The sequence below is a fragment of the Rhopalosiphum padi genome, chromosome 1 (genome assembly GCF_020882245.1).
Source record: "Rhopalosiphum padi isolate XX-2018 chromosome 1, ASM2088224v1, whole genome shotgun sequence".
Taxonomy (NCBI): domain Eukaryota; kingdom Metazoa; phylum Arthropoda; class Insecta; order Hemiptera; family Aphididae; genus Rhopalosiphum; species Rhopalosiphum padi.
This window is the reverse complement of record NC_083597.1, coordinates 36,314,963-36,338,804: the sequence shown is the minus strand read 5'-3', so window position 1 is coordinate 36,338,804 and position 23,842 is coordinate 36,314,963. Positions and strand designations below refer to the sequence as shown.

The following is a 23,842-nucleotide window of genomic DNA, read 5'->3' as shown; positions in this document are numbered from 1 at the left end:
GACGAGTAAGTCCATGGGCTTTCAGAGTACTGTATGCTCACCACGGACTGCTGTGACGACTGTGAATCGTTATACTTCTCCTTCTATAATTTTCAATATATATTTCTATATTGAATAATCGACATTCAATTTTATTGTCATAATGATTGCACAACAAATCGAATAGGCACCTATGAGCCCCTGTTGTACTTGATTTCCGTAATTCCATTGGTTATTTTCTGCCGTAACGTCATTTTCACCATTTAAGGTGTTTTGTACGACACGAATAAATTGAATGGAAAGTGGATGGTACTTTAAGAATACAAAATGTAAAAAACACTTACTAGGTACATTTTATAGTTTATACTGTTTTTATACACGGATATAAAAATAATGATTATTGAAGTATAATAAGGATGTGTAATAGTTAATACAATACATTTTCCATAAAATAATATCATGCCCTACCCATCCATTGAAAAGTACTGAGTGAATAAAATATGTTTGTGATGTAACTGAAATTTTTTTGTTATACCAACAACAATTTTGCGCCACTAATGAGGTAAACAACAGGTTTTCTTTTCTATTATAAATTAAGTTGTATAAATGACACACAATAATATAATAATAATATATTACTTTTAATTAGTAATTTCATATTGTATCAATATAATAATCGATAAATTAAAACTATAAAATTTTTTTTGACTAACAACAACTTATAGTAATATTTGTTTTGTTTAAAAATATATATTAATATTATAATTAAAAATAATAACTAGTAACGTAAAAAAGAACTAATAATAATAGAAACAGTCAATTTCATTATATGAAGACAAATAATAATAATAATAATAAAAAAATCAGACATTGATATAATAATATAATATATAACGTTAAAATAAATAAAAGAATTAACAAAAAGTTGATTTAGTTCTAATCATATAGAATGGGTTAATTTAACAACACAATTTTACAATACATAAGGTAATTTCAATTGTCACATACAACAGGTGGTCCCCTTAATTAAAAATGTTTACCCACTGTTCTATGAACTAAAATATACATAAATTTCTATTTTTAATTTAAATTTTGATGAAAGCGTTAAACATGACAAGCAATAAAGGTAAACACATACATTTTAATCAAAACTGAAAAATTCTGAGGACGGCTGGTGCAATGTTTAACTAATAATGCAATTTAAATTTAAAAACATTAGATTAATAAGGAATAAATATGTGAATTTTGAATAAAGAATTTTATACCTCTGTACCGTCCAGAATTTTTAGCATCATTAATATTTATAAACAGATAAATTAATAAACAATATAATATTATAATAGAGTTATACAAATTGTTAACAATTACATCAAATTCGTATTATTTACACTCTTCAATATAATAAAACAGTATAATTTATGGATACACAGTGGTACACTAAATTGACAGGATTTTTTTTTTTTTTTTACTTATCAATTGAATGACACAATATACATATTTAAGTGTGTAATTAATTTATCAGTATTTTTTTTTTTTTTGTTAATGAGACATTAAACATTAAATGAACTAACCTGCAACATAGACTATTTATACTTACAACTTAAGATAATTTATAAATAATTTAACACAGTATATAAGTATACAATACAATTTACTTTTTTAAACAACTAATAAAACTGTTTTTGTACTTAAAAATAAAAATTATAATTGGCTTTATTTATTGTACTAATGTACAAAATACCAGTGAAAATTAAAAACAAATGCATTTTTTGTTGAGCAGACCCGCATTTAAAACAAATCGATTATATTTTAAATTTTTTTAATAATGGCACTTATATCTTTAAAAAAAAGTAACTGCTTATTTGATCAAATTTTGTCTATAAAAAATATAATTTTCTTTTAAATTAGCCAAACAATTTTTGAGTTTTTATCTTTATCATTTAAAAAATTGTACATATTTTGCATCCAATAGGTACAGAATATAATATTTAAATTTATGAACACAAATACAGAACAACAATGAGTTTAAAACTTCAATGATTAATTAATTACAGAATTATAAAAGTTGTTTGTTTAAATATTAGATGTTAATTTTAAAACTTTGATTTTCACAACACATTGTAAACGAATAAAATTATTTCCAAGTATATGTAGTACAACTTTTGAATATAAAATTTGTATTGAACGGTTGTAATTATATATTATAAGTCATAGTAAACATTAAAAATAACTTACACAAAATGTTACTATTGACCACTAATAATAAAATGTAATGAGTAAAAATAAATTTTCAAACTTAAACATATATCTGTTAATTTTACTTAAAATATTCATACAATTAAATGGAATTGAAGTGTCCCGAATAATTACATTAATTTAAAAATGAATAACCACGCATATCTATGGCACAAATATAATTAATAATTAAGCAATTAAGTATACACTAAGTAAAAAATAATATACATAATAATTATAATAAAAACAACAGGTTAAAAAACTACATTAAGAGCAATTACAATAAGTTCTGAAAGACTTTTATGGTGGTGGATTTGTCTATTGAGTTTAGAGATCGATATTATTATTATAATTAATTAATATACATGTTATGTTACACAACTATAATAATAATAAAACAGTTGAGGTAAGAATTATTAAATGTCAGTGCTATAACAGGTGTCAAGCAAGTGCTATTTATTAACATTTATAAATTAATGTCCTTAACCTCAGTCTATGTATAGGTAAAAAAAGAACGTTTAACATTTTCATTCATCCTTTATTCAACTTATTAAAACAATAACATTATTGTACAAAATCAAGTAAAAATAAAATTTTGGTTATAAAAAATAATCTATAAATGATGGTGACTTATAGATAGTAATATCTTCTATAATATATAGTAATAAACCAGTTACTTAATATTATTTGTAGCAGAATATATCTTTGAAGTTTAAAGCATAATGATGTAATGGCGTTAGCTGGATGTCATAACACTATGAGTCTGTTGAGGCGGCAATGTCGACGAATCTAAAATTATAAACAAATCCTCCTTATAACAATTTTTTTTATTAATAATTTTGGATCCTTCTGGAGTAACGGCAAACTTATAAGTTATTTTATATTTGAATTGATTTTATCACCAATTATGGTTGGTAAACACTTCAAAATTTTATTAATAAAATAATGAATTGTTTCTATCATAATTATTTATACAATGTATTGAGTTAAGATAATTTTATTTTTTATAGATAAATAAACATTAATATTAAAAATATATTTATATATCTATATATATATTATATATGTTTATCAATTAAAATTAAATTATAACTAAAAATGTATAATAATACAATTTTTTAAATATTAATTTTAATTAATATCAATGTATTGCATTAAAAAAAAAAAAAAAAAAAATTATGATGAATGAATATAGATATTTATAATTTTGAATAGCATACTTTATTCCAAAGATTTCAGTTTCTGAATGTATTAAATAACTAAAATTACAGACGGCGTTAATCCAGCAAGGTTCTTAATTTCAGAAATATGATAGTATAATACTTGAATCATTTTAAATGTTAGACCATGCCCTTTTTTTTATAATATAATCACCTCATTAGTAGTTACTGTTCTAGATATTTTTGTTGAAATTCAGTCTAGTACAAGAGCTCCTTGTGGAAACGTAAATTCTTACTTGGAGTATTGGTCGTAGAAGATTCACTAGGGCTATTTAAAGCACTTGCACTACTTGGAGTCAATGTGTTGTGTGCCATAAGCTTTTGACGCACCTCTCGTATTTTGAGTTGTAGAGATGATTTATTAGGGAAAATATCTGAGTGGTTAGCCTGAAATAGAAAAAAATAGATTATTTATTACATTAGCATACAACTATTATTTATTATTTACCTGAAATACTGAGGTAGATTGAGTAGAAGGAAACATGCCTTGCTCTTGAAATAGAGTCATAACTAATTGTCTTCTTTGTTCCAACATTTTTCGGTGTCCTTTTTCTGCAGCAGAACTATCATTTCGCCCACTAGGTGTTTTAGGTGTTCTAGGTGAAGCTGCCACTGTATCTTCTTGTTCTAATACTCCTCTATATGCTTCTGGATTAAAATCTGGACCAAAGAATGTATTTCCAACAAGTTTCCCTGATGATTTAGGAGTTTCTGCTTGAGTGTCACAGTCAGGTAATTGCTTTTTGCGGAATGTTTGAGCATTGAATACATGGGGACTGGACGGTACTGATATTGCACTTGGTGAATTACATTCATCTGGTTTGAATTGTGGTAACGAGGAAAATTTCATTTCAAAGTTAACTTGTTCTAAAACACGGTCCATACCGTCCTCAATATTTTTTTTGAAAAAGCTGCGCTTAGCTGATGGTGACACTGGAACTTCGTCAGTTGCATCTTCAACCAAATCAGAATCTTTATCAGGTAATGAATTTGGCAACGAATCTTGACTTGAAGATACTGAAAATGTATGATAAATATTAGGAGATTATCCACATAATTTATAAATTATAGTTCCATATTTATGTATTTTAATTATATAAAAATCTAATAATAATGATTATAATTCTTTAATTACATTATATAATATATGTAATGAAAAATTTTTTTTCATAAAATCAAATGCATCTATAAACTTAGTATTTATGTATTTCACAAAACTCAAACGATGTATTTAGTTTTATATTTCAAAATATAGTTTTGTGTAATGTATAAATAGTGATTGTGTAATATACTCATCCTACCTTATCTACTTTTATCCCTGAATAATATTCAAACTTATAATTTATTTCATGAACAATTTTAATCACAAATAATATTACATTTTCAAGAATAACAAATACAAATTTAATATTTTGAAATAGAATATTTTTTTCTCATAATACTAAGTTGTAAGCATTAGTTGTCTTTTAAGTAAACTAAAAAAATCATCCATACAAAAAATATTAATATTGTAAAAATAATGTTTTTAGTGTTTTAAATTGTACATATGATGGGGTGAGCATGCTTAAAAATTCACACATTCACAGTTTATCTATATATATGAAGCCTAATTTTACATTATTTAATATAGTTATATATATATACAAAAAAAAAAACAATTATAAATAGAGAAACATAAATAGTAATTACTTTAATAAATGTTTTCTTTAACATTAAATGAATTCTTAAAAAATAAAAATGTCTCAAATAATAATTTCAACAAAATTCTGAGTTATACTGACTAATGTTTGGTTATAATTGGAGCGTTCTGGTGTATCGTATGTATAATTAGGAGACATTTTTTAACCATCATTAGAGGGAGGGGGACTGAGTCCATAAAAAAATTATTAATATTTTGCATTTCTGTCTATAAAAGTCTAGACTTATGGTAAGTTGTCTAGTAAATGCTGTAGTTCAGATGGTATATAAATGGTAAAATATGTAAATTCCAGAAACGTGAAGCAAATTTATCTACAAGAATCTTATATTTGAGATTCCCTCCCTCTTTTAACATCGTAAGATTGAATCTTTTATAAATTAAAGTTAAAAATACAATCAAAAATTAATTACTAATTTATACTTAAATAATAATTAATTTCTTCAATTCTAAATGGCTTTTTGGATATATCCAATATTTTATTTAACAAACACTTTTACAATGCCCAAAGTCATACTCTTTTTTTTATTCCTTTTCATTTCATATTTTATGGTTATCCTCTAAATCATATACTCTATTTCATTAATAACAAACCTCAAATATATTTCAATCTTACAAAATATTAATTATTTTATTTCTGTTTTTTCTTTTCTTCAATAGTTATATCAGTATCTATTATTAATAATTTTTATTTTGTAAATTATTATTTATGTTATATACTTTAAAATTGCCACTGATTGCATTAATAAACAAAAAATAATAATTAGTTAGATAATTTTGACCTATTTTGGATATTTTATAATTAATTAAAATTTATAATGGTGATGGCCAATGGGTAACTCTGAATCAGAATTCAACTAAATTATCAAAGTTCTACTAGATTAAACATTTATGTTTAGTTACATTACTAACCCATAGATTGTCTTCTTTGTAAAGGGGCTTTGCCTAATTGTGCTGGAGTGGGAGCAAGAACAAATGGCTTTTCTTCTATGTCATTTTTTGATGTTTCCTCCTAAAACACAATCACCAAAAATCAATTAATATTATATGGTTACTAAATATTGATAACAATATCAACTGACCTTAGCATTGTCGTCTTTAAAATCAAATATAATTGGTGAACTATTTTCTTTAGAATCTTTATACTGTGACTTCTCAAAAGACATTAGATTTTCATCATTATCAGCTCTTATTACAATATCTGGATCTCGTTTTTCTAAATTAATTTAATGATATTTTATACAAATTATTTAAATACAATATAAATTTAAAATTAATAAACTACCTGAAGTATTGGTATTTTTTACAGCAGTTCCAGTTTCACTAAAATAATAAACAAAATATAATCAATTTACGTGAAAAAAAAATATTAATTTTTCTGAAGCTTTAGTGGATTGGCTTATAGTATTAAAAATTGTTGTTGTATGTATATAATTATTTTAAATAAAATGTAGAAAACAGAAAATATACAAATTTTGTGAAATTATAATTTTTTAAATAATATTAATTTAATTTTTACTTAGAAACTTACTTTGTATTAATAACCAATGGATTATTTTGAGTACTGACAATAACAGTAGAAGCTTGTGTTGTTTTCACAGACTGTGGTTGATTCAATGATGTATCTGTAAATAATAATTAATTTTAGATACATAAATGAACCCATTATATTATATATATTTTACTTGTAAACGTTTGTTGTGGTAAATATATGTTTGGTAATCGACTGGGTATCAAATATTGTACAGTAGTTGTTTCATTATTTCTTGTTGATGGATTCGCATTATCATTACCTTTAGCCACTAATAAATTAGTGACTAGAGACGTAGAAGAGTCACCAGAATTCAAAAATGCCAATGTTAATGATTGTTGTTGAAACCCTGAGGACTGTTTAGCAGCAGTTTGTATTAATACAGGTCGACCACCTATTACTTGTCTAACAGAGCATGTAGGTTTTTGTTCAGTTTCTTTGTTTGGTGAAGATGTGTAATGAAATATATTCTGCTGTGATAAGGGTGTTACAACTATTTTTGAGTTAACAGTTGTTGTAGTTGTTGGTTTATTATTGTTCCATTCAGCAGTTGATGCTGCCCAAGCATTTGTATTGATCAATTTTGTTTGATTCCAAGTTTCGGATCCGGATGATGTCCATGCGGTTGGTTCAGTTGTTTGTTGAGGAAATTGATCAGAAGGATTTTTAATTTTTGGTGAAGCTGGCATCAATTTAAACGCACCACCAGTAGGTTGAAATGGAGAAACTCCTACAGGATTAATAGGGGAATGATAGGGATATACAATTGGAGTTGTTGGTTCTCTTGAATTAACTGTTTTTGGTTGATATTTAGAATCTGATGAGCCCGTAGATACCAATCTAAAAATAAAATGTTTATTCAAAATTTATAATGAAATTATTTAATAAAATATTTAAATATTAATATTAAAAACATCAAACCAAAATTATATTTTGAATTATAAAAAAAACAAACAATTATTTTAAGATAATTTGAAAGTAAATAAATTGTAGATCAATAAAAGTTAAAAAAATTATTATTTTGTTATTAATTAATACATTATATAATATTTTACACATTTTTTAAATTAAATTATACATGTTTATTTGGATTTACCTAGCTTTTATTGGTTTTGGCCGACAAGTCACTTCACTAGAACTAGTTGATTTCACAGGACTAAACCGTTGTTGTGGAAATGTTTTATTGTCATGTAGTGGTTCAGCATCACTTTGTGATTCAGTATCAGAATCTGTTACTTTTTCTTTACATTTTAAATCAATTTCAGAACTTTCAACAACAACCTATAAAATATAAAAAAAAAATTGAAATACATAAACTCAAAACAATGAAAAATGTTTTTAAAACAAAAAAAATATCACACAAACCATTTGTTCATCTTCTGAATCATTTTTCATTTCAACATCAGGGTCTTTTTTTTCTTGAACTTTTTGTTCATCAGCCATTTCTATGGTTACTTCAACCATAGGATCATGGTCTAATGGTGTATGTTCGTCAGTAGATCCTAACTTAGATCGACCGCTACCACTTGACTTTCTTCTATCTTTACTACACCATTTCCACTCTGGATGAGCTTTAAAATGAGCTTCTTTAACTTCAGAAGCCAATTCATGATACTTTTGTTTTTGATCCGGATCTAATGCATACCACCATTCTCCAAGAATCTTTGATACTGTTCTATTATCTTGATTTGGGTGTCGTTGGTGAACCAAAGCTCTATGTCTTTTACTAAATATCATAAAAGCATTCATAGGTCGTCTTATACGATCTTTAGCCTTTGTTAGTGGACTTTGAGGTTCTTTAGTGTTTTGTAAAGCACTAAGAGATTGGGTTCTACGTTTTCCAGCTGCAGTATTAGGATTTTGATCATCAGTATCGCAAGGTTCTTGTTCAAATACATCATCATCGTCAACATCTGGTGATTCAGCTGGTGGTGGAGTTAAAATAGGTGGAGCTGATAAGGGGGGAGAGAGTGATTTTGGAATTGAAGTAATATTTGGTTGGACTACTTCTTCTGAATTCAGTATTGGCAATAATGTATCCCATGAATAAACAGTTAAATTTCCATTTTCATTGTCTAAAATAAAAATAATAAAATAGAACATTATTTTTTATAAATAATATTAATAACACATATTTGATATTATTATACACATAAATTTTAACTATAAAAATGTAATTACTCATCAATGTAGAGTTAGGTTCAGGTGGATCTTCTTTTCTTTCGTCCATGATAGGTAATACAGGTAATAGTTCAGTAGGATGAACAATTACTTGTTGAAGTACTGAATTCTTATTTTGATAATCTTGGTATTCATTTTGAAGAGTAGTATAATTATGTTTTGTTACTACAGAGGGTGTTGTGATTACGTTTGGAATGTTTTGCACTCGGTTTTGCTAAATTAAAAAATGAATAAATATTCATTTAAATAAAATTAAAAACTATTCTTCTTACTTGATGATATCCTGTAGTATGTAATAAATGTTGTGTAAATGATACATTATTGACAGCAGGTTCTTTCTTTATCACAGATTCTTGGAAAACATTGTTATTGTCTCTACTAAGAACTTCATTGTTTTCACAAATTCGACCATATGCATCACTAACTGTATTCTATTCATTAAATATTAAGTATAAATTAATATTTTTATTTATTAATTATTATTAATATTTATTGCACTAACCATTTCAACGGTGGTTAATGCTTTTTCTAATATATGACCATGTTGTTGAGATGATACTACAACACTTGGATGTCTTTCAACTTGCCACTGAGCTGTAGGTTGATTTGTGTGTTTTGTTTGTTGTTGAGGTGAAGATAAGATTCCTCTCCAACATATTTGTGCTTGAGAATTTACAGCAATACTCGGTTTAGGTTGTATTGTATGTGGTGAAATTCTGATAACACTAGTTTGACTTGAAGTTGGCATTGACTCATGTAAGCCATGTTGTGTTTTTGGTCTCAATAATTCTGGCCTGTAAATAATATTTGCTTATTATTTATCTTCTTCTTTATATTCTTATAAATTATATATAATATAAAAGAAAATCAGAAATACTGTTATAATTAATGATAATTAATAAAAAGTCGAAAATGTTTACAATTAAATACTTAAAAAAAGCCAACAAAAATATATACATCATTTTTTATTACCCAAATTATGACATTAATAAGCTAATTAAATACTTGAGTTTTACTTCAAATAAATTATTTTAAGTTTAGATTTGTAAAAATAAAAAAATTGGTTTAATCCCCCAAAAAATACTTATAAAATATATATATATATATTAATTTTCATACTTTACAAGTTGTTGTTGTTGCCTAAATTGGTTATTAGAATTATTGTTTATGGCAGGTGGAGTAGCTAGTCCAGTAGGTGTTGTGGAAGGATAATTTTGATTTGCTGGCAAAATAATGGGTAGGAACATATTTTGACGGGATCCAACTGTAATCGGTGATTGTGTGTTATTATTACCACCTAATGGACAGGGGGAAGAATATAATGGTGTTCCAGATCTTGAACTTCCTAATGAAACTGTAAAAATAAACATTTAGATTAATAAATTATAGTGTATAATGTATATGCATAATAATTAATGAATATTCTTAAAAAGTTATCCGTTACAAAATTAAACAATTCGAAAACGCTAGATTAATTATTACGTTGTATACCAAGCATGTTGGCAGCTTCCGTTTCATCGGGGTCAAAGCGACCAGCCAATCGTCTTTCAGAAAAACTAGGAGAAGTTTGGGATTCCCTTGAAGTCTCATCTCCATCTATGGTACTTCGATTTCCTCTAAAATTGTTTACAAATTAAAAATAATTAGTGAACTAAATAAATATATATAATTATATGATTTAATACCTTGTAAAACTCGTACTACTTGAAGCACAAGACCTTAAACTACTGCCTTTTAAACTCAAGTGTCGAGAACAGTATCCTCTCCTTTGAGACTCTTTTGAGCAACCTTCTTTTGAACATAACCGTCGCCATTGTTTACCATTGAACTTTTTTCTTATTCCACTTGGTGTTGTTACAATATCTCCTTTCTTATATTTATGAGGGGATGTGATTTGAGATCTTGGAGTAACTGGAGTGGATCTAGGTGTGGTGCTACCTCCATGATCTAATATGCTGCATGTACTACCTCTGCTTTGCATACTACTCCTTTTGCTGCTTCCTGATAATTTCCCAGCATCTAAAAACAAAAATTAAAATTTTAAAGATATAAAGATATAATTAAAAACAGTTAATTTAATTTTGTAGATATATAATTGTTTTAAATCTACTAACCTACTTACTAATAGACAGAATCAAGTAATTAATGTTATACAATCTTTATGATAGAACAAAATATCAAGATAATTATTGTGGTAAACTATTTAATAAAAATAAAGAAAAATATGAAATATTAATTTTTTTTATAATAAAGAAAATGAAAAGTTATTATGGAAGTAAAATCAAAAAAATAATTCTATAAGTACTTAAAGTAACATTTAGTTAAGAGGACGTCATACCCACATGTTTTGTCTCCGTCTTACACACGTACGACATAGATAGTCTAGTGAGTTTTTTCCATTACTCCCAATATAACGTTCATTATAAACATTTAAAATTAGCAAAAATTTTTTAATAACTTAACTTTTGAAAATTTTAATTTTTTAAAAAAAAATTAGCGTCTTATCCTCCAAAATATTGTCATATTTTAATTTTATAAAAAGTATATTTACTCTAGAACAGAGGTTCCCAAACTGTGGGTCGCGACCCAAAAGTGGGTCGCGATTATACTTTTGGTGGGTCGCGCTATTTTTTTAAATAATACAAAAATATAATCATCTATTACTTTTCGTTGATGTTCAAAGTTCAAATTCAGTTTTATCGTCAATCCTTATCTGTGAGTGTGACAATTACGAGTTTACCAGCGGCCGTGTCAAATCGACACAATCAGATTAATAAAGAATAGTTATTGTAAATATAACGATTTACCTATCTGAAACAAATTAGTAGATACGTGAATGTCGCTTGACGTTCAAAACTTTTGATTATTTTCAGTAACACGCGGCACATCGAATACGATACACGTACGCAGTTTTATATTAAATAGTACTTTTTGTTTTAAATAAATTCATTTTTTGTACTATGGACAATTGGTTAAACAAAAAGTCAATGAGTCAAAGTCAAGAAAAAATGGAGACAATATCTGTGTCAACAGTCAAAAAAAGAAAATTAAATTACGATGAGCCTTCAACAAGTTCTTCGGAATTAAAACAAAAAAAAAACTTGCAGAAAATATTGTCCGGAATATTTGCAAATTGGATTTACGTGGAACGGAGACGAAGAAAATCTAGAGTCTAGAACCAAAATTAAGCGAGTTTTACTTAGACTGCGTAAATGCGTTTTTTCTATGTCGTACCTGTGTAAGATGCTGACAACACATGCGAGTATGACATCCTCTTAATAATATTAAGGATAGGAATTAGCCTTAAAATTGTATTTGAAAAATTAATAATGATCAAAAAATTATATTCAGAAATTATACATATTTTTTGTTTACATGACTTTATTAAATTATTTTGGTAAAGTTCTATTTATTTATATGATTTAATTAATAAAATATTGTTGAGTAGGTAATTTTTTATAATATACAAATAGAACTGCACAGAGTAAAAAACTGTCAATATTTTAATTATATTTTATAAGGAAGGCAGAATATTAAATTTTATGTATTAAAATATATAAGCCCTATTTTTAAAAAATTTGAACTTTATATATTAAACTTACCAGCATCTGACATAAATAATATGTCTTCTCGTCGGAGATCATCATCACTTTCACAGAAATCATCAAAATGGCGATTATTTATAGGTTGTAAAGGAGAAGATACTGAAGTCTGATAATAATTGGTTGGCTCATTGGTTATGGGTGGTGTAGGTTCACGTATTAATGGAATATGACCATTAGGTACATCATGTTCAAGTTCATCCCACCATGGTGGTAACAGTAAGCGAAGATCTGCTCTTTTTACCACATATTCTTCATTGTTACCAGATACAACACTTACAACAAATCTCACAGGGCTAGTAATTATTTTTTGTACAACACCTTCAATAAATACTCGGGGAGCCAAATGTCCTTCATCTGGTTGAGTACCAGCAATTCTAACACATACCCTTGCACCAATATTAACCTATAAAAACAAAATTATAATCATTAGTTATATAAATACAATATAGAATAAAAAATAAATATATTTTCAAAATATACTAAACTGAAAACATAAATAGATTTTGTATTTATTCAATTAGTGTTAGAACATGAAAAAAAAATAACAATTTAATTTTCAATTAACTGATTATTTAAAAAAAACAGTGGTGAAACTAATTAGTTAATTACAATTAACTATCCATTTTTAATTATGAAAATAAGATTGATTTATGTTCAATTTTTTTATACCAATTATAGGTTGATCACATTTATTATATCGTAGGTTATGAAAAACAATATAGATGAATAGAATCAATGATACATTTTTATGTAAGTTTAAAACCGAGCTATTGAGACCTTAGTTTACTGGCTGAAATTTAATGTCGGTATATCTTAATTTATGGATATATCCTACATACATGGCCACATGGGCAATCTGCCTATGCAAATTGAATAAAGTTAACCAAATTTTGTTAGTATTTTAAGGACAAAATGTGTGTATAATTCAGGAATAAAAAAAAAGATTCTGATACACGCGGAGTCCCAAAAGATCTATTGATATAATTTTTTATTTGAGTCAGTTCAATAGTTTTGAAAATTAACTGTTACCAGCAAAACTCAATTTTACCATTAGGATTAAGATAGTTGGATATAAAGATATAAGTTTAGAATACATAAATAAATCTGATTGTATTTGATTTATAATTTTAAAAAAATATGAAAAATTAGATATTAAAAATAATTGTGGTTAATCACTAGAAACTTCAAATTTTAAGTATAATATCTAACTACCTAGTTGAATACGTTGAAAATCCCTATGATAAAGAAAAAATTATAGAGGATAATTTTATTTATTTATTTGTATTAAATTATTATTTATAAATGTTAAGTGGTACCAATAGATGTACTCAATTAATACTCAATAACTGTTTAATTGTTTTAAAAAATTAGTGATAGAGTAAATCTCTTACATAAAATACACTCAGTTTACAAAATAATAAAACAATTTTAATAAGAAAATGATTAAAAAAAATAATGGATAAATATAATAAAAATAGATAATTAAAGAATATCTAGCCAATATATTTATAAAAAAGTTAAATCAAAAATGACATATTAGAAATAGTTTAGTGAGGTTATATATTTATAATAAGGTTGGATATTGTATGGCAAAATAATAATGGTGAAGATATAATAGTATAAAATTATATTAATATTTATGGTTTACCGAGTATATGTGTTAAATTTTAATTTTTGAAAATAAGAGTTTAACAAACATTAATTTAAATAATATATTAATATATTTAATGTAATTAATAAAATAAAATAACTTATTTAAAAAATAATTGTACAACTGTGGGACTTTAAAACGTTAAATTTAATTATGTAAATATAATTTTTTTATCAGTCAGAGCTAATACAAAATCAAATAATCATAATAAATTATATATCGCATAATATATCATCATAATTATTTACCATATAAAACTTGGAATATAAATTTCCAATTAAAAAATTACTAGAGAAGAAACTTAAGTAATATAATACCTAATATTAAAAATTAAATTATTTACAAGATTATTGTTTTCAGTTAGAGCTAATACAAAAATGACTAATCATTTTAAATCATACATGCCATAATGTATCATCATATTTATTTCCTATACTAAATTTAGAATTTAAATTTTCTGTCTTAAAGATCTTGAAGAATCAAAATTAAATAATACTATAATATTTGAAATTTAATAATTAAAAATATTGTTGTTTTTCAGTTAGAGCTAATACAAAAATGACTAATCATTTTAAATCATACATGCCATAATGTATCATCATATTTATTTCCTATACTTAATTTAGAATTTAAATTTCCTGTCATATAGATATTGAAGAGTGCAAATTTAATAATTAACAAGATTATTGTTTTTCAGTTAGAGCTAATACAAAAATGAATAATCATTTTAAATCATACATGCCATAATGTATCATCATATTTATTTCCTATACTAAATTTAGAATTCAAACTTCCTGTCTTAAAGATCTTGAAGAATCAAAATTAAATAATACTATAATATTTGAAATTTAATAATTAACAAGATTATTGTTTTTCAGTTAGAGCTAATACAAAAATGAATAATCATTTTAAATCATATATGCCATAATGTATCATCATATTTATTTCCTATACTAAATTTAGAATTTAAATTTCCTGTCATATAGATATTGAAGAATGAAAATTTAATAATTAACAAGATTATTGTTTTTCAGTTAGAGCTAATACAAAAATGAATAATCATTTTAAAATCATACATGCCATAATGTATCATCATATTTATTTCCTATACTAAATTTAGAATTTAAATTTCCTGTCTTAAAGATCTTGAAGAATCAAAATTAAATAATACTATAATATTTGAAATTTAATAATTAACAAGATTATTGTTTTCAGTTAGAGCTAATACAAAAATGAATAATCATTTTAAATCATACATGCCATAATGTATCATCATATTTATTTCCTATACTAGATTTAGAATTTAAATTTCCTGTCTTATAGATATTTAAGAGTGAAAATTTAATAATTAAAAATATTGTTGTTTTTCAGTTAGAGCTAATACAAAAATGACTAATCATTTTAAATCATACATGCCATAATGTATCATCATATTTATTTCCTATACTAAATTTAGAATTTAAATTTCCTGTCTTAAAGATCTTGAAGAATCAAAATTAAATAATACTATAATATTTGAAATTTAATAATTACAAGATTATTGTTTTTCAGTTAGAGCTAATACAAAAATGAATAATCATTTTAAATCATACATGCCATAATGTATCATCATATTTATTTCCTATACTAAATTTAGAATTTAAATTTCTTATCTTATAGATATTGTAAAGTGAAATTTAAATAATATTTAAACTTAAATTATCACTAATTGTACAATTGCACTCTATTTAACTGCAAATTTAGAAATAAGTAAATATAATGGTTAAATAAATGTTAAAATTACTTATGTAATTAAATTTTTTTTTAGTTAGAGCTAATACAAAAATGAATAATCATTTTAAATCATATATGCCATAATGTATCATCATATTTATTTCCTTTACTAGATTTAGAATTTAAATTTCCTGGCATATAGATATTGAAGAATCAAAATTAAATAATTAACAAGATTATTGTTTTTCAGTTAGAGCTAATACAAAAATGAATAATCATTTTAAATCATACATGCCATAATGTATCATCATATTTATTTCCTATACTAGATTTAGAATTTAAATTTCCTGTCTTATAGATATTTAAGAGTGAAAATTTAATAATTAAAAATATTGTTGTTTTTCAGTTAGAGCTAATACAAAAATGACTAATCATTTTAAATCATACATGCCATAATGTATCATCATATTTATTTCCTATACTAAATTTACAATTTAAATTTCCTGTCTTAAAGATCTTGAAGAATCAAAATTAAATAATACTATAATATTTGAAATTTAATAATTAAAAATATTGTTGTTTTTCAGTTAGAGCTAATACAAAAATGACTAATCATTTTAAATCATACATGCCATAATGTATCATCATATTTATTTCCTATACTAAATTTAGAATTCAAATTTCCTGTCTTAAAGATCTTGAAGAATCAAAATTAAATAATACTATAATATTTGAAATTTAATAATTACAAGATTGTTTTTCAGTTAGAGCTAATACAAAAATGAATAATCATTTTAAATCATACATGCCATAATGTATCATCATATTTATTTCCTATACTAGATTTAGAATTTAAATTTCCTGTCTTATAGATATTTAAGAGTGAAAATTTAAATAATTAAAAATATTGTTGTTTTTCAGTTAGAGCTAATACAAAAATGAATAATCATTTTAAATCATACATGCCATAATGTATCATCATATTTATTTCCTATACTAAATTTAGAATTTAAATTTCCTGTCTTAAAGATCTTGAAGAATCAAAATTAAATAATACTATAATATTTGAAATTTAATAATTACAAGATTATTGTTTTTCAGTTAGAGCTAATACAAAAATGAATAATCATTTTAAATCATACATGCCATAATGTATCATCATATTTATTTCCTATACTAAATTTAGAATTTAAATTTCTTATCTTATAGATATTGTAAAGTGAAATTTAAATAATATTTAAACTTAAATTTTCACTAATTGTACAATTGCACTCTATTTAACTGCAAATTTAGAAATAAGTAAATATAATGGTTAAATAAATGTTAAAATTACCTATGTAATTAAATTTTTTTTTAGTTAGAGCTAATACAAAAATGAATAATCATTTTAAATCATATATGCCATATAATTATTTACCATATAGGATTTGGAATTTAAATTTCCAATTATAAAATTACAATAGAATATTTAAAATTAAATTTTTTTTTCAGTTAAAACTAATACAAAAAATGATTTATCATTTTTAATCATATGTACTTATTATAATTTATTATCATTCTTCATATTGAAGTATTAAACTGTATAATAAAATCTAAATAATATTATAATTTTTTTAGTTGTAAACAAATAAATTTTATAATACATCTATATGCTAACAGGCTATAGATAACAAAATTAATATATCGGGTAAATTCATGTATTTAAGTAATTTAAATATGTTCTACATTCACGTGTCACTTTTAAATGTGAAAAATTAACAGATCTCTGTGTGTGTAAACCACATAAGTCAAAAAAATAAAAATATAAAAATCGATATTCTATATTTTCTTTTATGAACCTAGTAATTTCCTACCAACTTAAAACTGTTTTAATATCATTATGTACCATAGACCGAGCCATAGACCTTATACTAATTGACAGTAACTGAATGTACGATGTGTATTTCAAGATAGGAGGTACTTGTTATTTTCTCATTTCAACCGTACGATACCGTACTACCATTCAATATTTTGTTTTATGATCAATACGTACAATACAATAAGGTTATTTAAGTGCGAACGTTGAGCAACACTATAATTAATTACACTTAATTTTGCTGTGATTACGTGTTGTATATACTTATAATGTTAAGCATGTACACTTGTTGTCCAGTTAGGCAATATTACTGAGTACACATTGATACGATTCTCATACTGCTGCTGTATGTACAGTTATGGTCTATTAGTATAAGGTCTATAATCTGAACCTACAGCTATTATTGAAACATATATGTACTTATACATAACATACTTGACTTAAAGATGGACTGGCATCACTGATAACATCATATTTGCTAGCATTTATAACATCTTTAAATGAAACATATCGTTGTCCTTCATCTGAATAGTCAAATTCTATCCATACATCACCATTTGATGTTGCTTGTCTGATTAGACCTGGCAAATAAACTCCATCTCTTTTAGCTAATACTCTATGATCAGTCCATTCTTGTAAGTCAACACCAAGTCTTGATGTTTCATCATGACCATTTGTATATGTTGTCTCCCCATTTTGTTCAGAATGATCTTCAACAATTACTGGCACATCAGCATAGTTAGGTCGGTCAAATCCATCAAGTCTAGAATAATCAACAGCTATAGACTGAGGAGGTACAACAACGACACTGGCTACACAACTGGTGTTGCATTGTTTTTGAGCAGGTAAAAGTGGATCAGACACAGGGTCACATTCTTCAAGTTGAGATAAATCAAATTTTCGTTTCTTTGGCAATTTTTTAACTGTAGTTTGGTTATTGTTGTTATTAACATTGACTGAAATATTGGAATGGCAGTTGACTAGGTCCATGTTGTCGTGTGGATTCATCAATGGGTTTATTTTAGGGTATGTCTGTTCACAATTTCTCATCTCTCCAAATCTGTAAGAAAACAATAAAAATTAAAAACAATATAAAATACTGAGTAGCAGTCAGTAAAATGATATATACCCTTTAAAATTTATAAATAAATTTAATAATCATTAATCATAATATACTTTTATATTTTTAAAGGTTTTTATTTTGTCAGTTGATATTTAAATACATTTAGTAGATATTTTAATGGTACCCATTTAAAATTAAAATTGAATACTTTTTCTATTTATCAGTTGTTGAAATAAACCAAATTGCTAGGTATAAATGTATAATTAATACCAACAATACGAATAATACTTTTATTAAAATTCATAGGATAATGATGATAGCACAAAGTTTGAAAAAAGATAAATTTGAATTTTGACATCAGTATAAAAATATGTAGGCACTTAAATCTGGTATATACTAGTGAAATATAATTTGTTAAGTAATAATAATAACATATTAGGTAAATCAGTAAGACTTCATATGTTTTAAATTAACTGTAACTGATTCGTTTAAAATATTTTTGTGCACAAAAACTACATAGAAAGTAAATTAATAATAATATCCAATTCAACTAAATTAATATCAAATTTAACATAAAAGCTAATACTTTTTTTGAAAGTGAATTGTTTATTTTTACAAGGGAGATTAATATTATAACATCTATAATAAATATTTCTAAAATATATTGTCACCTATACAAAATCATACAATTTGATAAATGATAATGTTAACAAATATCCTTCCATAAGACAAACATGTTATGTTTGCTGTAAACATGTATGTTGACTGGTTTGTCGATTATGTTAATACTATAAGTATAGGTAATTATCTTGGTAATTATACCTAATATTAGGTACATTATAAAATAACTATAGAAATTTAACAGTAAAGCTTATTTTATATATGATACAATTTTTTTTAAACATTTATAACATTTACATATATTTAAGATTATGACAAATTTAATGCCACATTTAATGCAGAAATTTACTAGTATAGTAGTAAAAAAAAAAAATTAGAGTATGTACATAGTTGAAAATCAATAATTTTAAATTAATTTACGTATTATTCATAAGAAAAAAAATTCAATAAAATAATTGTTTTGTTTTTATTAACTAGATAGGTAAACTGTATAAATAAATATAAATAAATTGACCTTGCAACAGTTCCAATCAACATTGTAAAAGTTAAAAACTATACAATATACCTAATATATTTGTATGAGGACACAATCTAAAGCTAAATTTGTAATATGTAATATTTGTAATAATTTTTTAATGTTTAAGATTTAAGATGTATACTTTATTATTTAATAATAAAAATCAAGATATATTGTATTAGGTAATACAAAGTAAAATGTGACATAAACAAGTTAGCTTGTGATATGACTATGAAATAACTAATAAGTATTTAGCGGAATGCGGAAGTCATCACACTATTTTTTTCTCTAATTCATACATAACAGAATAAATTTGCATTCGACAAAATTAACCTCGTGTTGTTAACTTTAATGTTAAAGTGATTTAACCAATTACCAAACTTGAAGTTAAAAACGTTATCTATGTTCTTATGATGGCATTTTTATACAAGCATATAAAATGTTACAATTTAAGAAAATCATATCTTGCTTTAAAAACAACACTTTTTTTGTGAAAAGGCCAAAATACACATATAATATTTTTGGATTTAAGTTTGATAACAGGTCAATTCGTTATAGTACTAATACTACCTAAAATAACACGGGACTGGTTCTGTTGAATGTAAATTTGCTATTCAGTGTAAGGGTGAGAGAGAAAACGCACCAACATCCTCTCAAGTACTTAATGCAATAATACATTTAATTTAACATTAATAAAAAAAAGTAAAAAGAATACTTTTGATTAAAAAACATACATTTGTGGGTTTATATGAGAATAAGATGGCTGCTGCCTCTGTATGTATAATGATAATATCTAGTATATAGACTCATATTTAATAACGACTGATCACAGAATAGACACATTTAATCGTATAGCAGTAGTAATTGATGTGTATCGATGAAGCCTAAGAGTCATGATACAAATAAACTGGTACAACCAAAAGTAAACAAAAATATACAAATATGTAGGTACTACATGGAGTATTGGAAAACGAACGGTGGTCAATGTGTGCAGTTTATCGTCGAAACAACCAAATAGGAAAATAAGAATAACATGAATATATATGGTCAATAGTCTGTGTTATGACGATGGAGATGGGGGGGGCGATATATTTTGGACGAAAATGTTGGCAAATGGTATCGCGGAGTTTTTGTATTTTGAGAAAAAACAGGCACATCACGATCACGGTACAGCATAGGTACGTCGTGCGACATGTACTCAAAAACACGAGTGTGCGTATTGAAATTTCAAAATCGTTTACGAATGGTAAACCATTGGACTCGGTTTATCTCCCGACGACGAGTAGCGAAAAATGTGTGTTATCACTGAACGCCGCGCACTAGCGCAACAGATGATTAGAAGAGCTGGTGTATTGGCCTGCGGGAACAAAGGATGAATGAATCGAATACTATGCGCGACATACACTATACACACATATACACACATACACTCACACTCACACACGCGCGCAAACGGGATGATTATTAATTAATTAGCATTAATTTGCCGATTACCGGCGGGTTACGTTTCAGGCGATAAACCGCGGGACGGTCCGCGGACGGGCGAACGCTTCGTCGGGTCGCAGAAACACCGCGGCAATCGTTATCGGGATCGCGCGTAACACAATAATATTAGGTAATTACCCGATGTGGACGCCGTGGAGAATCTACGATCGCTGTCGGTCGGCCGGAATGACGGCGGGCGGGCAGCCGTCGTCGGCGACGACGAGATGATGGTCCGCTGCTGTCCGGTCGCAGCAACCCGGGACCGACGGCATACCGAGTGACGATCCGTGTAGCGGCGGCTATACGGTTGGCGTGTACGGCGGGCGGCAACTATCGCGTTGATCACACGTAATTATTATTTTATTGATAGTCGCGACTTATCGGCCGAGAGAGCACAAAACGGTATAGGAAAAAAAAAACAACGACGCCGTCGTCGTCGTCGGATTTACATAATATTATTGTTCATGACATAATATCCGTGATTAATAAATATTATATTTTTAAACAATATAATATATTGAACACGGAAAACTACGCTCGCGCGCGCGCCGAAAAAACGACGTCCGAACGAAAATAATGTTAAAATCCTTCTCGGCAGCGGCGCGGAACGGGAGAAGCGCCGTGAGACAACGGCGATGATAATACGGGAGAAATGAGAAAGAAAAAAAAAAACTCTCGGAGGGTAAAATGAATCGGGCGCGCGCGCGCTACGTCTGCGGCGGCGGCGGCGGCGGTGGTGTCGCTGTCAAACGCGCACGGAACCTATGCGCGTACGTGAAGCCTCTACGGCAGCGGTACTAAACTCGAGACGGGGCCCGGCCGCGGTCGTCGTCGTCGTCGTCGTTTACAATGCACGCGCGCGCGTGTGTGCGTGTGTGTGTGTGCGCGTGTGTAAGGCGCGCGCGCGCGTACAGCCGTGGCCGCGGCCGGTGCGAGGTGGTGCGCGGGGCGCTGTTGTTTCACAATTGATTGGGACGGCGACGGCCGCAATACAAAGCGGCGAGAGCGGTGTGTGCGAAGGACGGATAGATCGGAGAACGTGGACCGCGGTGTCGGTCTGTCTCGCTCGCTCTCCCACGCGCGCGCCCCTCCCCACTCCCCTGCACCCCGCTACTCGTTCCGCCCGACCGTGGACCGCGCGCGCGGTGGTAACGTACACGCCGGCCGTAGTATGCGCGTAGTAGTGTAGTACGTAGTATATAGTAGTTGTAGTAGTACGTACGGTATAATAAAAACACACACACATATATATATTATACGATGTGTTGTTGTTATAGTAAAACGCGCGTCCCGACGACGACGGTACGATTTCGTTGCGCGATACGGAGCGGCGACAGTGTGACCGCGGCGCGAACACCGAACGCTCGTGGCCGTAATGCGTCGGGCACGCACTGCGTGCGCGCGGCTCGACGTCTTCGTCTTGCGGGCGGCCGACGTCGCGTGTTACGCGCGCAGGGACGTCCCCGTCGAGCCGGTTTGGCGCGCGGCTTTTGACACGGACGAAATGTGCGGGGAGGCCCCCCCGCCGAGTCCGCGAGACCGTCTCGGCGGCAGCTGCTGCTGTACGACTATAATAATACCTATAATCGACGCGAATAAAAGAAATTCCCTTTGGCCTTTATTCTTTCCCCGAATATCTGGGTGTCTGTAGGGTCGCGCAGCTCGTCAGCACAATAATACTATAAGCCCACGTCATCTATAAGACGGCCACTATACACGATCTTAACTAGTTCATTGCCTATTCTGAATAGTACAGCAATAAAAAAAAAAAAAAAAAAATTCGTCCCAATATGTAGCACAAATTTGTTACGTGCGCGTGATGTACGCCACTAGGCCGCTGCCGCAGTCGATCGATGGCCGACTGACCCAATTCCGTCAAAGTTCCTATGCCGCCGTTGCTGCGTGGTTTCAGTTGCAGTGTACAATGTACATATATTATTTTAAAATATTAAAATCACGACGCCGACGCGCACCTGTGTGCGAGACCCGCTCAGACTCACCCCCCGTGCGCACCGCCATAGAACTTATTTAATAACACCCCGACCCCTATATCGCACGCGTTTATTGTATAAGGGACATGTCGTTTGGCCCCCTGCCGACGGTACTGCAATATATAATATGTATAATATAAGTATATACAACAGACAACGGTGCGACCCACGAGGATTTCTGCGGTGGAGGAGTGGATACTGAATCGCGCATATATATTATTATACTAAAACGTTGAATATTCGTAGAATCTTGAGGTGATCGTTTGGTCTTTGGTCGAACAAATGGTATTAATTTATTTTTGTATTTTTCGAAAATTTGTACAAGTAATCGTCATTACAATACTGCACATTACATTGTACCTGCAGTGACCCTGCAACGTTTCGACAGACGACAATAATAGATACGCAGTGTAATGTGGGCGTGCAGGTGTAGGCCTTAGGTATCTTAGAAGTAACAAACTGCAGTAAACTAAATGAAACATATTCTATTAAAATATAA

General features: G+C 28.0%; 1 protein-coding gene across 3 annotated transcripts; it reads right to left on the bottom strand.

Moving 5' to 3' along the window:
- Positions 1-596: 596 nt before the first annotated feature.
- On the bottom strand, positions 597-22,165 carry LOC132918602 (putative transcription factor capicua). 3 transcript variants are annotated; one of them, XM_060979942.1, is made up of 19 exons: positions 21,491-22,165; positions 18,102-18,726; positions 12,445-12,850; positions 10,528-10,861; positions 10,325-10,458; positions 9,962-10,196; positions 9,345-9,636; positions 9,115-9,273; positions 8,843-9,056; positions 8,027-8,736; positions 7,758-7,942; positions 6,816-7,501; positions 6,662-6,755; positions 6,416-6,453; positions 6,213-6,346; positions 6,043-6,142; positions 3,883-4,451; positions 3,589-3,821; positions 597-3,003 (listed from the first exon to the last, which is right to left on the bottom strand). In XM_060979942.1, the coding sequence occupies exons 2-18, from the start codon at positions 18,714-18,716 to the stop codon at positions 3,633-3,635; spliced, it is 5,094 nt and encodes a 1,697-aa protein (XP_060835925.1). In that variant the 5' UTR covers positions 18,717-18,726; positions 21,491-22,165; the 3' UTR covers positions 597-3,003; positions 3,589-3,632. The 3 variants fall into 3 exon arrangements, with proteins under 3 accessions (XP_060835925.1, XP_060835922.1, XP_060835923.1); XM_060979939.1 differs by having other exon boundaries at positions 3,671-3,821; XM_060979940.1 differs by having other exon boundaries at positions 3,671-3,821; positions 10,334-10,458; positions 21,491-22,164.
- Positions 22,166-23,842: the final 1,677 nt, after the last annotated feature.